Below are 15,651 nucleotides of genomic sequence, written 5' to 3' on the forward strand. Positions count from 1 at the left end.
GCAGGGGATCAAATACTTTTTTCCCTCACTGTAAGGTGACAAGCTCAGGGCATAGAGCTCCCTCGAAAACACTGTCACATGGTGGCTTGCTACGAAATTCATCAGGGAGACACCAGAAGTCGTTTTGTGGTGTCATCACCCTCTTCCATTGCCCTGATAGGGACGTTATTCCGCTATTAGCAGGGGTTTATTGGAATAATAGTCATAATAATTCATACAAATGTGTTGGCTATATACATATAGCTTTATTAATCCCAATTGCATCTCCTCCATCTCTCAGGAACCACAGACGAGCTGGAAGTCAGCAGCCAGGTGGTGAACCGGCCGCAACAATTGCCCAAGCTCTGCAGTCCTCTGTATATTGAGATGTTTTTTTCTGATTGAGTGGAGTGAAATTAGAGCATCTGGCGAAAACTCACGTGTGTGAGGGGGGGGAGGCAGCGCTGTATTCCATACTGAAGGGACATGATATTAGTCGGCACATTGCTTTACCGCATCCTCCTTGAAAGCCAGGGTATATAGCACCTCGAAGCCCATGGTTAGAGAGTTTCACAACATTTATGTGATCCGGCAACCGTCGCCTCCACAGTGCTGGATTACAGGTGTGCTCCTCCACGGCCCCGGCAGGGGATGAATGTGGCCAGCGTGTGATCCAACTTCGATAGCAGCGAGTGGAATCGTTACGGCGCTTCTTGGCAAATGCTAAAACTGTACGTACGGTTCAGTAATTATTTATACTTCCTTTCTTTCTCAGGTGCCGCTAAATCGCAAAGGCTTGGATATTACCATGATGGCGGCAGCGTGAATGTGGCGAAAACACGCAAAATGCTCCGAATGTAATTTTACGCACTCTATTTCAATTTGCCAAAAACGCCAGTAAAAAGAAAAAAAAGCAAACGCACAACAGCAGCATGGCAGATGCGAGTAAGGGGGGAGGAAGTCCCCCAAGGGTTAGACCCCCACGGCCGCCCCCCCCATCCTGCGTGAAACAGTCCTCGCCCTCACCCGGTGCGCAGTCAAAAGCGGCGAGACCATCGACCCCGGGAGACGAGGACAGCTCGCAAACAACAGCGTCGAAACTACACGAACGGGAGGAGACTCCTTCAAGAGAGCGGGGCGATGAACTCGCAAGGCCACAAGAGGAGCTTTGTGCTGGAGACATCGGCAGAGTCGAGCCGTCCAGTTCAGGCCTGCCGCCTGCCATGGTCAGGCCCGTCCCGGCCCCCAGGTCGACCCTCGCCGCGTCACGTGCGAACGCGGCCGCCGCCTGCGATGACTCGTCGTGCTGGGACGACTCGTTAATGTTCGTGGACGCGAGCGACAGCTTCGGGCAGGCGGAGGCGACGAATCCCGACGGGAGCTTTTGGAATTCCTACGTTCTGAGGCAGCCTCCCTCGCCAGAGCGGATGGGAAATTCCACCGCCGCGGATATATTCATGGCGTCCGTTTTAAAGTCCCAGCAACAGCAGCAGCAGCAGCAGGAGCTGCTGTGCGATATTGAAACATCACCGGAGCAGCAGCAGCAGCAGCAGCATCAACCGCCGCCGCCGCTGCTCCCAATTGGCTGGACGTGTACCGATTCTGCCGGTCCATCGGAGGCCTGCGACCCTTCGTTCGCGAGCTGCCCGTTGAGTTATTACCGCACAGAGCCGCTGATAGTCGTGGCACCCACGCCGAGCCCCAGGCACTGCCGCAAAACCAAGGAGGAGAATTTAACCGGCGAGTGCAGCGCGACCGTCGCCCTCGCGCCCGGAGCGCACGGTCAGGGAGCAGCAGAGGGAGCAGGAGAAGGCGACTCCTTCCAAAGCTGCGTGGGGACACCGGGCGGCGACCGCACGCACGACGCGGAGGGTTCGGAGGTCGCCACGGGCGGCGGCGGCAGAAGCGGCAGCGGAGAGCGGACGCCCAAGGCCTCGTTTTCCTCGGACGATGAGGACGACGAGATCGACTTCGAGATGGTCGACCTCGACTCGCTGAACATGCGGATGCAGGCTCTCTCCGTGATGGGCGGCACGGAGTCGAACGAGGCAGAGGAGGATGCATATTACACCCCCCCGTCGTTCCGGACCCCCTCCCCCAACCTCCTGGAACCTCCGTGCGTGGACGGAGCGAGAGCCGTGACGGTGAGTGACGCGGGGAGCGGCGCGGTCGGTGGTGGCGGTGGTGCTGGCTTTGGCGGTGGCTTTGGTGGTGTTGCCGGTGGCTGCGGTGGTGGCGCTGGCTGCAGCAGTGGCGTCGATGTCGGCGGCGACGTTGCGGGAGACGCCGAAGCTGTGGACGAGTTGGACGGCTTGAAAATCCTGCCGTTCGCCCAGAAGGTGGTGAAAAAGCTGGAGTGGCGGAGTCAGTCAATGGAGGTTCCCAACGGCACGTCGTGGACCGGTGAAGACGTCACGAAGCGGAGGCACTCGGATATGCCGGCATCCACTCACAAGGTGAGTCGGTGCGGTTGCTTGAAGGATGGTGCAAGCACAACAACACAAACGTTCTTGTCTATTTGTTGTCACAGTAACTCTTAACGCACAGTGGTGAGGCAGTTTCCAACACTGTTCACCATCGGAAACCCAGCATTGCCACCTGCCCGAGTGGAGCCCAACCTTTTCTCTTGTTAATTATCCCCGTGCGGGACAATCCCCATTCTTCTAACTCGGCCACGGAGTGGCTTAGAGGCCGCTGTGTGGTCAGAGACACTGGGCTGACACGGCTGAGATCCTGGGCTCAAAGCCAGCTTTCGGCCACCGCTGATTAATGCAACACAATACAACTTGTATTGGTCGAGCATCTGAGTTCAATGGCATCTCCGCAACGGGGAAAATGTCAAAGTGCCCCATGCTCAGACGAGCTTTGGACTGTTTGTGTGTTCGAGCTGGTTGGATTATTACATCGCCTGATCATCAGTGGGGACTCTCCCCCAACAGTCTAGATACAAGGCTCTCTCTACATTACCTAGGGATATCTTAGTTCCTGCGTTAATGGGGGAAAGGTTAGGCATGAATTTAAAACGCTTGGCAATGCATGACATTAAATGTTTGTGCAAAGTTGGAGTTTGCTCATTATCGCTATAAGGCAGAGCGATGGAACGGTGAGTTGTGCACTGTGCTATGAACTCGGGCACCCGAGTTTGATTCCAGGCGCCAAGGCTAACATCATTGGTGAATTACATCGGAAAAGGTTCTGGGCTTCGCCCTTCACGAACCGAAACGAACCAGCGTGGTGAAGTATGGTCAAACGATCCCGATGACTGACGCAGCGTAGGTGGGCCTACATCCAGCAGAGGATTGACCTTGGCTAGTGAGGATGATACCTTTAAGGACACCCTGTGTTATTCCAAATACCTGTCCAAGATTCGTAGAGTCTGCAAACTTTTTCAGTCCACCTCGGAATGTTTGGCAAATTTCTCGCTTAATGTTTTATTGCGTGTGGGAGGTTCAGCTGGGCTCAGCAGAGAAATCCCACACATTCTGAGAGATAAGACTGAAATAAAACACGCATTGATAGTTTAAACGTTTATTTTGTTTGACCAGGTGAAAATTCAAGAGATGGAGTCTCATTTCGCAAGACAGACCCGGGGCATTCGTCTGCCAGTAGAGTAATTAGCGATCCACTGATTAGCAAATGCACGCCCAGAAAACAAATAACCTCAGTAAAGTTTTCCCGGGTAAACCATCAGATTCATCATCAGCCGTGGCCCATGCACTGCCGAATGGAGGCCTCCCGAAGCCGCCTCCGCCACCTTTTTACGACCCTGTGATGGCAATAATCCACCTCGAGCTGAACAGGGACTGATTTCACCTCTCCGCCTCCTCGATTGGAACGTCCTTTTGGATGCGTCCCATTCCTCGGCTGGCACGCCATTATTATTCTTGACCCATGAGTTATCGTCCCAAATCGAACGACGTGGCCTGCCGAAGCTCACCGTTTGCAATAGTTTCAATGATGCCACTAACCTGTGTTCTTTTATTCTTGGTTTCCTCTGTCTCAATGCAAATCCTGAGTAAATACAGTGGAGTTTTTTTTAAATTTTAGTTATATATATACATTGTATAGTGCACCTTGTATTATGTGAAGCGGTTCAGGCTGGTTGATATATCTGGCTCTCACAATTGTAAGGTTGGGTGTTCAAATCCTGGTAGGCGGTTTCCTCAGCCCATCATATATTCAGGTCCATAAAATAACGTACCACGTGGTGAGAAATTCACAATCTGTCTTCTCTGGACATAATTGTCTCCTCCACGGGAACGTGGCATTTCTCTTCCCAACATGAAATGCTCATCCTCATTTAAAGTCCATGCTCAGTCCACTGCTGGTTGAAGGCCTCCCAATGCCATGTCAAAGAGAGAATGAGCAATATCCCACATTGCACAGACATTCAGTACAGTAGAATTCAAAGTGTGAAGTAAATACACGCTGGATCTTTCCCCCAAAATTACGGGCACTGGGATATCCCCCAGGCAATGTATGGGTATGAGTCTCTCATTTAGACTGTTGGGAGCGAGTGCTCATAGCCAGCACGTAGGAGGTACAGCGGCCACCATATCTAATTTCCTAAGCTCACGAAACATGCATTGAATAATGTTTGTTGATGGGCAGACCAAAAAATATAACGCTGCAAATGAGAAAAACGTGAACTGGTGGACGTCAGAGTGCTTTCAGAAAGCTAGATTCAAATGTCATTCCTTAAGAACTGATTATTGTCTATTTTGTTGTCCTTGCCCGCACCTCTGATTAGCACGGTTGGCTACATACGGTGCAAAAGAAGTTCTACATACATCCATAAACTTATGAATGAACAGCAACGTAGCAATGTGCCTAAAGAAGAAAGCATTCAGGGTGCCCAAAAAGCATGGAGAGATGTGCGCTTGGAATAGCGTTGAGGGGCGGAAAGAGGAACACATGGATTAGTGCACGCATGCAGGCATGCAGAATGGTCGAGATACACTGTGCTAGTGTGTATGTGTGTGTTCACGTGGCCACGTGCGTCAGGGAGTGCACGTGTGTCCTCTGTCACACCGCAAGGCGTGGGTGAATCGGACAGAAGAGGAATGAGGCTGGGAGGGTTTTTTTTGTTTCTGACGTGGCGTGCCGAGTCTTGCTGGCAAGCGGCGAGCGGTTAGCACCTTCGCCCGTGCCCTGGTTACAGTACGTGCTACGTAAAGTGGCTTCTCTTAATCTGACCTCACCATTTCGGTGATTCATTCGATCGAACTTGAGACCTTTGATACAGTCGGGCGAGAAAGCCGCCGATGTTGTTTGTGTCGTGCAACAGGGGAACTCGGTTGCCACGGGTGATTTAGTTAGGCACGGCCTGTCTTGTGTAACGCATATGCTCTGTAATTTAGAAAAGTATATCGGCCGAACACGAGAAATCTGTTCACGGGCAGGTGCGCTGAGTGGATTATTATATTGGTTGAGCGTGAGAGGTGGCGGCGGCTTGCCGAGAAGGCCATCATCCAGCAGTGGATTGACCATGGTTGATGATGATGATCTTCACACAGTGGCCAACACTGCTAAATTACATCACATGGCCTTTACTCTCCACTTAACAGCAGGTGGCCTGCTATGGATAATAATGCCCCGCGAAAAATACTTTTCAAACAGAAATTACTTAAACCACAAAAGTTATGTGCACATGGGCTCTGTGGAGTGTTTGTTGACTGACATAACTCAATATGTGGGTGTGGCCACTATTTTTAAATGGGGAAAAGTAACCGATCACTAAATAGTAGCAGGATAGTCGACTTAATCGACTGATTGTCTCGGCTTCTCAATTGATTCCTCCTAGCAAAACCTCTGCAAGGCATTGTGGGTACTTGTGGCGGGCAGTGATTGGTAACCAGCCAGGTGGCTCATCGGCAGAGCGAGCGACTCTCAGTCGGAAGGTTGCGAATTCACATCCTGGTTGATGCGGGTTGGCTCAACCTATCATCCCTGCAGGGTCGATAAAATAAGTATCACGTTGTGGGGTAGGCAGCGGTGGTTGTCCTATGGATAGACTCGCCACACACAGGATCGTGGAATTTCCACCACTGGCTCAGGGCTGTAAATAAGAGAGAACCACTGCCTCATTGTTTATTGGAGCAGAACATATATTTGATTTATTGTCACATTAAGTCTAGAATTGTTACATTTTAAATATTTCTAAACTTTGTATTACACAGTATTCTAAATGACTTCAGTATTCTAAATGAGTTTATGAAACCCAGATTGTCCTTGTCAAAGGGGAAATGTAATATTTAAACGACAATTTCAGATCTTTTATTTCCGACTTTTGGATCGGTGGTGGTGGGTGTGGTGGTGGTGGGTCGTGGTGGTGGTGCTGGGCGTGGTGGTGATGGTGGTGGGTGTGGTGGCGCCGGTGCTGGTGGCACCGGTGCTGGTGGTTGTGGATGTGGTGGTGGTTGTGGTGCTGGTGGCGGTGGGTGTGGTGGGGTGGTGGCGTTTTGTGTGCAGAGCTCAAGCCACAGGACAACGGTGCAGTCGGAGAGCCTCTTTGAAGTCTCGACAGAGGGAAATGAAGAGGAAGTGGAATTTTCTCGCATGGTCACAGGGTGAGGTTCCCTTCTTTGTTTTGGAGACAACGCAGTTTAGGGGGCGGTGCTTAACTTGCTGCGTGTTGCCGTCATCTTGATTCGGCGCACTGCACTGCCAACCCAATGAAGCGACGGTTTGATTCCTGGCCATGGATAAAATTAGCGCCGGGTGATATCGGAACGTAGGTCGTTTCAACCTTAAATGAGCACCTGGTGCTGTGTGTAAACATCAGCATAGCGAAGACAAACAAATCTATTTTTTTTTATTTTACCAGGCAAGGCCCACTGAGCTATACAGCTTTATTTCAGAAGCAGCCTGGCCACAATGTATAGCAGCCAAATACTCTAAATGTGGATGGAAAAACCATCGGTCCCGGAGAAGAATCCACGCGACCACGGAGAGAGAGAGACACACACAAACTCCAAATATGCAGCAGGCGTGCGGGTCTGGATTGACCCCACGACCTTCTGTATACCAGGCGAGGTGGTGCTTGCCACCCCTCCCCTCGAGTGACATGCCAGCCTGAATAGACGTCCGCAAACGGCACTTGCCACAACTGTGTGTTAAAGGCTATACGGTAGGGGTGGAGACTTTTGTCTGTGTTTGCCTTTGCAGGCTGCGAGAGCGATTCAGCCACAGCGACTGGAGTTCGAACTCGGGGATCCTGCGCAGCCCCGTGTACACCTTCACCGAGGTGTGCAGCGTCATGCTCAAGGTGCTGGTGGAGTTGGACAACGCTCATCCCGAGCCCATCACCTTCACCTGCGAGTGTGAGTGAGGCCGTGTGGCTGGGGGTGAGTGAGGATGTGTGGCTGGGGGTGAGTGAGACTGTGTGGCAGGGGGTGAGTGAGACTGTGTGGCAGGGGGTGAGTGAGACTGTGTGGCTTGGGGGTGAATGAGGCTGTGTGGCTGAGGGTGAGTGAGACTGTGTGGCAGGGGGTGAGTGAGACTGTGCGGCTGGGGGTGAGTGAGACTGTGTGGCTGGGGGTGAGTGAGACTGTGTGGCTGGGGGTGAGTGAGACTGTGCGGCTGGGGGTGAGTGAGACTGTGTGGCTGGGTGTGAGTGAGACTGTGTGGCTGGGGGTGAGTGAGTCTGTGTGGCTGGGGGTGAATGAGGCTGTGTGGCTGGGGGTGAGTGAGACTGTGTGGCTGGGGGTGAGTGGGACTGTGTGGCTGGGTGTGAGTGAGACTGTGTGGCTGGGGGTGAGTGAGACTGTGTGGCTGGGGGTGAGTGAGGCTGTGTGCCTGGTGGTGAGTGAGACTGTGTGGCTGGGGGTGAGTGAGACTGTTTGGCTGGGGGTGAGTGAGACTGTGTGGCTGGGGGTGAGTGAGCCTGTGTGGCTGGGGGTGAATGAGACTGTGCGGCTGGGGGTGAGTGAGACTGTGCGGCTGGGGGTGAGTGAGACTGTGTGGCTGGGGGTGAGTGAGACTGTGGCTGGGGGTGAGTGAGGCTGTGTGACCGGAGTGTGGTCACGGAGGGCTGGAGCTCATCATCTTCACCTGCGAGTGTGAAGCCAAGTCCACGCGTGAGCGATCAGTTGCGCAACTGAATTGCTTCTGAAAATCACGCAACTCAATTTTCACCTTCAACTTCTTTGTCCACTTCTGAGCAAGCGTTTTTGCTACAAGGACGTGTCTGGGCATGGCTAAATTGTCTGGCAATGCCCTCTATAGCATAGCCCTGCCCCTGTTCCAGTTAATTCCACCACCCTCCCCCCCCCACCACCCATATCTTTGGTGAATATCTTGACCAGTTCTGCTCATCCCCTCGGTCGACTCGGCTGAAAATAAATACCTGGTACAGTGTGTAAACATCAGCACTGGAGAAGCGATCCTTTCCCGTGAACTTGCCCCAACAGACTGTTGAAGGCTCTATGGGGGATATTTGTCTTTTTTACGTGTGTGTGTGTGCAGCCCAGTCCCCAGTTGAGCTGCTGCTGATTCAGATCTTGTGCTTCCTGCACCCGGACTTCTCACAAGTGGACGTGACCGATTACCTCCTCAAGGTGCACGGGCTGGACGAGGTCTTGCAGAGGTGATGCTTGGCTTATGTAGACGGACGCAATGGCAGCTCGTTTTGCCACGTGGTGCCATGAAAGTTGATTAAAGGGCAGTTCTGCCAACTAGGCAAACTCGCGGTCATTAGCTGGGCGGTGGTGGCGCACGCCTGTTGGAGGTGAGCGGATGGTGGATCATCGCGCAAATATTGAGGAGGTGCCGTACGCTGGCTCGCCAGGACAAGGTGGTACAGCAAATGGTGGACTCCACCTGTTGCATTTGTACAGGATCGAGTGTTTCCCCCCCCCCCACCCTCGCTTGCATGGGTTTTCACTGGGCACTCTGGTTCACTCTCGCCTGTAAACACTCATTGATTGAAAGAATCTTCGAATATAGAGGACCGCACGGCTCTTGGGCAATTATTTGTGCCGGCTCACCTCTCGCCCATCCATCCAGTCATTCACTCACCAACGCCCCACTCACTCGCCCATCAACCCGCTCACCCAATCGCTCACCCACTCACCTACTGAAGTGACGGAGGGAAAGGAGGCCATGATAGGGGTGTGAGGGCACTGGGGTTGAAGAGGGAAATTTTTTACGAGAGACTTTGAAAGCGGAGAGAGAGGGAACCAAGTCCAGTTGCCTGGGGAGGGTGGTAGGGCAGGGGGATGGGTGGTCGGGGGACATCGTGGCTGTCAGAGCGGCCATCAACGGTGGCGCAGCCAATATCAGGAATGAGTTAAATGATGACGTCACCCTGCTGCTCTATTTAAGACCGGGAGCAAGTGAGGGCTTTACCATTCTGGCGAATTGCCCGATGATGCTGGATGTAATTACCAGTGAAACGTCACAGTACTCAAACTGTAAATGTTGTGGATTCACTCTTCAACACACCGGTGTGGGCTAAAGTAGTGAACTATTTTTGTCTTTTGTCAACGTGACACTTTTTTTGCTGATTGGCCGTGTCGGGTGGTGGAGGGTTACGACACATTTATAAATAACGCGATCTAACCCAAAAACCTTTATTATGAATCTCAGGAACGTTTCCCCATTCGACGCAGAGCGCGGCACCGCGCACAAGACGGCGTTGACAGGCCGCGGCGTGCTCGGTGCGGTGCGGTGTGGTGCGTGGGCCCGCGCGCGTGCGTGCGTGTGCGTTTGCAGCGATCGACAGTTTGGCAGCCACAGCTACATCCAGCACTGCCGGCGCTTCGATCTGGACGTGCGGCTGAAGCTGGCGCGGCGCAGCGCTCTCAGGCAGGGGCTGGCTCGCACCGTGAGTAGCGCAGCGTGCGCAGAAAGCACAGCACGGGAAGTTTTTGCGCAGCACCCGCAGGAATCGCAGCACGCGCGGTGGTGGGCTACAGCATCGCCACCGCCAGCCCGTGTATTTGCGCAAGTGATGTGTCCGGGGGTTGGGGGAGGGGGGTTAGGGAGGCGTGATGTCAGCGCGACGCACGAACCCGGCTTGGCGCTGTGCGATTCGGGTGATGTTATCACGCAGATGTGCATGGTGATGTCACTAAAAGCCAGTGAGCCAGCCAGCCAGCCGGTAAAACTTTTTTTTATAACATAGTCTGATAAATATCGTCCCTGTCGGTGTACACAGGCCGCAAATGCCACGCGGCGAGCAACGAACGGTGCTGTTTACGTTGTCATGCATACGATGAGTTGACACAGTTTTTTAAACTGGAGCGAGGTTTTCATGAGAGCTTCGGAAAGGAGACGATGATGGGGAGGGAATTCCAAAGTGGAGCAGTGTGAGGGAAGAAGCAGAAGGAAAAGTGTTGTGACCTGCGGTGTGGTGGTGAGATGGTGAGTGAGTGAGCGGGTGACTGATGGGTGGGTGGTTGAGTGAGTGAGTTGTTATCTGCAATGTTGCAGCTGAACATCGTACGGGTTAGATGAAACAGTCCGGTTGACCGATTCCTCAACGTGGATGGAGAACCAGCGAGTGATATTCACGGGAACAGTAACCACGGGAGTAGCGATATACAAGAGTGATACGCAAGTGACGTTGATGGTGCGGGTGGTGGTGGTGTGGATGGTGATGATGTTTGGCAATACTGACGGTGTGTCTCTCCCCTCCTCCGCTGTAGGAAGAGGATGATGCTCGCCCAACCGTCTTGCGTATTGACCAAGAACTGCACGAGTGTCCACAGAAGCGCTCGCTCACCAAGTAAATTGCCGAATCTTGGGTGGAGCACCCAATTCCTACCTCACTGCACTCAATAGAAATCGGGGTGAAGCAGTCCGATTGACTGGTGATCCAGCGCTCACTGTTTCACTCCCGTCACTCGGCTCACTCGCTGGCGGTCAGTCACCTCCTGATCACTCTTCTGTTGCTGCTATCGTGGCGATTCTCTGCACGTCATCTTGACCCGTTGATTCCTCGGCCCATGTTGAGGACTCGGTCGATATCAGACTGACTGTTTGGTGTCATCCGCCACGCTGTGTTCAACACTCCCAGTTACTCGCTCACTGGCGGTCAGTCGCCTCCTGATCACACTTCTATCGCTACTCTCACGGTTGCCGTTTTCCTCTGAACGTCGCCCATCGAGCACCTATGAAGGCCAGCACAGCACACGAGGGGGTGGGTGGTCAGCACCATGCCCGGCCGCCTTTGTCTCCTAAGTGGTGATGTTTAACACGCCGCATCAGGTACTCATTTGAGGCTGAGTCGACCTAGGGGAGGCCCCGGACCGGCTCAGATAATTGTCACTGATGCTGGCCGTGAGCGGGAATCTAACTCGGGTGGCCAGGTTCGTAATGCAACGCGCTAACCGTTACGCTACCGCAGGGGCGGAGCCAGGATTTTGACTTTGGGGGGGCTGACTTCAATATTTTGAGATAGCCAGTGTATGTTTTCCAATGGGCGTCACAAATGTATAAGACACATTTTATTGGATGTGAACGCGGAGTTTTTTAATAGGTCGGAGCCGCTGATGTGGCTAATAAGTTCGATAAGTTCGAAAGGCTGCCGCTCAAGCAGCCTGCAGGGCAGCACACAAGGTGGCAGCCTGCAGCATTTTGCAGCAGCCGGATATCCGGTTATCCCGATTACCGACTTTCCCAAAATTTCAGGGGGGGGCTAAACCCCCCCCAGCCCCCCCTGTGGCTCCGCCCCTGCTCTACCGCACATACGCAGTCATACCCGAATGCCATTGAAACATCAAGGGTTGAATTTTGCTTTGCGTTTCTCCGTGTTGATGCGGGTGGATTTATTTTGTTTTGCAGGCAGGGGCTGTCAATGCTCATGGATGTCTATCACAGTGAGGTGGAGACGCTGCTGCTGCACGAGGCAAGTTAATACCGCTGTGGGCTTTGCCTGGAAAGGATGGGCGTGGTTTAGTTTTATCTGTATGTGTTTTCCTTGATTTGATTACATTTATCATACTTTGCACTCCTATCGTGTTTTTGTATTGTTTGTTGTTGTCACGTTCTTACCTGCCCCGACTGAATATTTGTGAAAAAGAGCTTTATAGCTCATCGGATTCCTCCAATATAAATAATTCTTCTGAAGTAACCGCTGTTCGTTGTGCGGAGGGGGGTGGAAGGTGGAGACGCATTTATCTCTTGGAAAACGTGAACCCACGCAGGGAGCGCTCATGTGAGTGGCTGTCACAAAGTTGTTTCTCTCCCTTGAGCTACGTCACCACTGAGCAGTTTTACAGATTGAATGCCGAGTTCACCCGCTTATCTTTGTTTTATTCGCTCGTGTGCATGGCCGCGGAGCGGTGCACAGTAGTGGATATCACAGAGCTACCTCTGAGATAGATTTCAAAGGGACCTCTGGTCCACACTGTCGAGGGCAGCACTGCGAGTGTGTTCCCATTGTGCCCGCGTTCCCCGCCAACCCTGCTGCGCTCACTCACGCCGTTGCTCGCTATTGCTCGCTGCTGTTGCTGTGCCCCCGGCTCCAGCAATCGGGCATTGGCGTGAGCACGGACCGCGTCATCCAGGCCGCCAAGGCGCTGTGCTTGGCGCTGGAGAGCGTGGAGACGCCGGCCGTCACCAACGCCGTGTCTTCCCTGCGACACTTCGGCACGGCCGCCCCCCAGCAAGAGGTGATCGCGTCTCCGCAGCCCGGTAGCGAGAGAGGCCGTCTGGCTCGTTTTACGCAGCGAGCTAGAGGGGCATTTTTGCCTTTGTGTGCCGTCTTTGTGTGCATGTAACTATGTGTGTGTGTGTGGCGCCATGGTGGCAAGATGTTAACTAACTCGCCTGGTATACAGGATGTCTTGGGTTCGATCTTGACCCTGACGCCTGTATATTTGGAGTTCTCCCATAGATTTTTCTCCGGTCCTCCGGTTTTTCCCTCCACATTTAGAAACACGCGTTTAGAGTATTTGACTGCTATACATATCAACTTAGTCGAGCTATCGTTTGTGGCCAGGTTGCTTCTGAAAAAGCTATATAGCTCGGTGGGCCTTACGAACCCGGCGACCCAAGTTCAATTCCCGCTCATGGCCAACACCAGTGACGATTATCTGAACCGGTGGTGGACCTCCCCGAGGTCGACTCAGCCTCAAATGAGTACCTGGTACGGTCTGTAAACATTGCCACTGGGGAGAGAAAAGGAGGCCGGGCGTGATGCTGGCCACCCACCCCCTCGTGCGCCGTACCGGCCTTCATCGGTGCTGCTCGCTAACAGCACTTGCCCGAACAGTCCGTTAAGGCTATACGGGGGATTTTTTTTGTCTTTGTCTGCGTGTGCAGGGTGCCTTCCAAAGCCAGTGGGGCTCAGGCCTGCTTCCTGATCAATCGTGGGGCATTTGTGAGTCTCTCGATGTTTTTCCAATTCCCAACTTCACCGCTCGTCTTGTTCCTGCTGGCTGGCGCTGTGCTTAGAGAGCCCTCGGCTCACTTCCATACGGTTGCAGTGGCCGCCCTCTCGGGTGTGTTCCTCCTTTCTTGTTCCCGCTTTCTAGCGCTTTAAAAAAAAAAAACACGCAGGTGCAACTTGCTACGAAAACAAGAGCAATTCTCCACGATTCCGAATGCTGCCTGATGAGGCTGGATGGAATTTACCGGCGAGGCGTCGTACTCGAATTGGAAATGTGTTGGGGTTTACTCTCCCAAAACACCGGTGTGCAGGACTAGTAACTCATGGGCGCGTTATGTTTACGTGACAAACCTTAACCAATTGGCTGTGTCGGGTGGTGGACGGGTTTAACGACACACCTATATTGACACCATCTAACCCAACAAAAAGTCTGTTATGGGAAAACTTGCGACGTGCATTCTCAAATGAGTGAATCTCCCGGGAACCTTTCAAATTTGGCACATTTGTTGCCGTTACGCTGGCACACGCAATGGCCGACTGGTTTCGAATGACACACCAGGATTTTTTACATCCGCTGTAAAGCGGATTGCGCATTGTATTATCATAGTTATTACACCTGCAGTATTAATCACGGCGGTCTGCCGGATTCCGACTGCGAACCTCTGCACCAAGCGTGGAAGTAAGCTTTGTTACCACTGACGCCAGGCACAGCTGGTGATCAAAGTGGATTGTGTTTGGTTTGCCGTCCTTCCCCCGCCCCTCTCATTTGCACGGTTGGCTTCGTACAGTCCGGAAAAAAGTTCAACATACAACACTAGCAACCGCCATTCGCCACTAAGTCGCTGTGATATCACCACGGCACTTGCGCCAGACTGTTTGCACTGTTAAGGCCAGGTCAAGTAATGCCGCTGGCAGGGGGTCACGGGATAGACCCAGGTGCCACGGTTTCACAGACTGAGATGGCTGGCCCGATGCACTATCTGTGCCCCCCCCCCCACCACCCCCCCTTACTGTGTAAACTTGCTATGTTTTAGCCGGCGCTCTGCTCGTTATTTTGAGCGGTGCGTCCGCAAACGCACAAACCAACTTTGACCTCCTGACGGAACGCGACGGCAGCAGGTTCCCTGCGCGCGCCGCTGGAGGCCCTGACGGCGTCGCTGCACCAGCTGATCGAGCTGCACGGCGCCGCGTTCCGCACGCACGCGCAGGCGCGTCGCCCCACGCGCTATTCCTACCCGCTCACCGACGACCAGCTCCGCTTCTCGCTCTACGCCGCGCACCGAGTGCCGCCCGCCTGGATCGGCAGGTCAGGGGTCAGCGCGGGCAGGGGTCCTGGGGTCAGGTGGGAGTGACTTTAGAGGGTTGAGGGTGGGGGACAGATGGGGAAAAAAACCGTCCGTTTATGGAGAAGATCTGGCGGCTCGATAAAAGTCCCTCGTTTAGTAATGCCAGCGTCAGTAGGCGAGCGAGAGAGTCTCACGCAACCCAGAGTGGACGGATTCTTTACTGAGGCACCCAGAGTGGGGAGTGCCTGTGCGGAGACAGAGAATAGCTCACAGTTGTTTTCCTGTTGATCAGGAACTCTCACCGAGTGTTGGAACCTCCCGGCGAGAATGTGTTAACCTGCGAGGTTTATTTCAATGCAACCCTCTGATCGCACTGTCGCTTTTTGTGTGTCTCTCTCTCACTGTCCACCCATGCACCGTCGCGCCCCCAGCTACGAGCGCTACTACATGGTGTGCACGCTGAACCACGGCAGCAGGCCCCTCTGCCGGCCGTGGAAGACGCAGAAGGTGTTGCTCGAGAAGAGCTTCTCGCACTACATCCGCTGGAACGAGATGTGAGTGGAAGCTGCCGTGAGAGTGAAGGTTGGCGGCTCGTGAGCGACGCGACGGCCCGTCGATTCGTAGCCCTTGAGCCCACTGGGGATTAAACGGGTCATCGGCACCACCGAAGGTGGCACATGCTAACAATGATTTTCTCGAAGGATTTTACCTCGAGATCACACTTACGTCTGATAGCAAGGCCTCCGTAGCAGCTGTTGATTATAAACATGTATGTATGTTGAACTTCTTTTGTACCGTAGGTACATTTTGTTACTTATATTTTCCACATTGACAGCTCGTGGTTATTTTGTTTTATGTATTTCTTGAAAAATGTTTTTGCATCAAACTCAAACCCATGTCTTGCCAGTAAAAATATGGCAAGTTCAGCATTGGTTTTCAAGCAAAGCCTGACTGCTGATGAAGCTGTTGAAAAAAATGCACTTCTAGAAGCCCGTGTTGCTGATGGGATGCGCAAACAAGATACTTCCAATTTTTATTTTTTATTTGGCG

The 15,651-nt window shown here is 53.0% G+C and overlaps 1 protein-coding gene across 4 annotated transcripts in view; it reads left to right on the forward strand.

Moving 5' to 3' along the window:
- Positions 1 to 15,651, forward strand: part of LOC116944414 (phosphatidylinositol 4-phosphate 3-kinase C2 domain-containing subunit beta-like) — a 52,450-nt gene that overhangs the window by 4,742 nt on the left and 32,057 nt on the right. For 2 of the 4 annotated variants that reach the window (XM_032958001.2, XM_032957999.2), the window contains 11 exons: positions 755 to 2,435; positions 6,451 to 6,548; positions 7,147 to 7,301; positions 8,446 to 8,566; positions 9,694 to 9,805; positions 10,629 to 10,708; positions 11,767 to 11,830; positions 12,453 to 12,596; positions 13,249 to 13,306; positions 14,432 to 14,621; positions 15,033 to 15,155. In XM_032958001.2, coding sequence (XP_032813892.2) covers positions 912 to 2,435; positions 6,451 to 6,548; positions 7,147 to 7,301; positions 8,446 to 8,566; positions 9,694 to 9,805; positions 10,629 to 10,708; positions 11,767 to 11,830; positions 12,453 to 12,596; positions 13,249 to 13,306; positions 14,432 to 14,621; positions 15,033 to 15,155 — 2,669 coding nt within the window. In that variant the 5' untranslated portion in view covers positions 755 to 911. The remainder of the gene's footprint in view (positions 1 to 754; positions 2,436 to 6,450; positions 6,549 to 7,146; positions 7,302 to 8,445; positions 8,567 to 9,693; positions 9,806 to 10,628; positions 10,709 to 11,766; positions 11,831 to 12,452; positions 12,597 to 13,248; positions 13,307 to 14,431; positions 14,622 to 15,032; positions 15,156 to 15,651) is intronic. The other 2 variants (XM_032958003.2, XM_032958002.2) reach the window with 2 other exon arrangements.

This window comes from Petromyzon marinus, chromosome 21 (assembly GCF_048934315.1).
Source record: "Petromyzon marinus isolate PM22_M1 ecotype Great Lakes invasive population chromosome 21, UKy_Petmar_22M1.pri1.0, whole genome shotgun sequence".
Classification (NCBI taxonomy): Eukaryota; Metazoa; Chordata; class Hyperoartia; order Petromyzontiformes; family Petromyzontidae; genus Petromyzon; species Petromyzon marinus.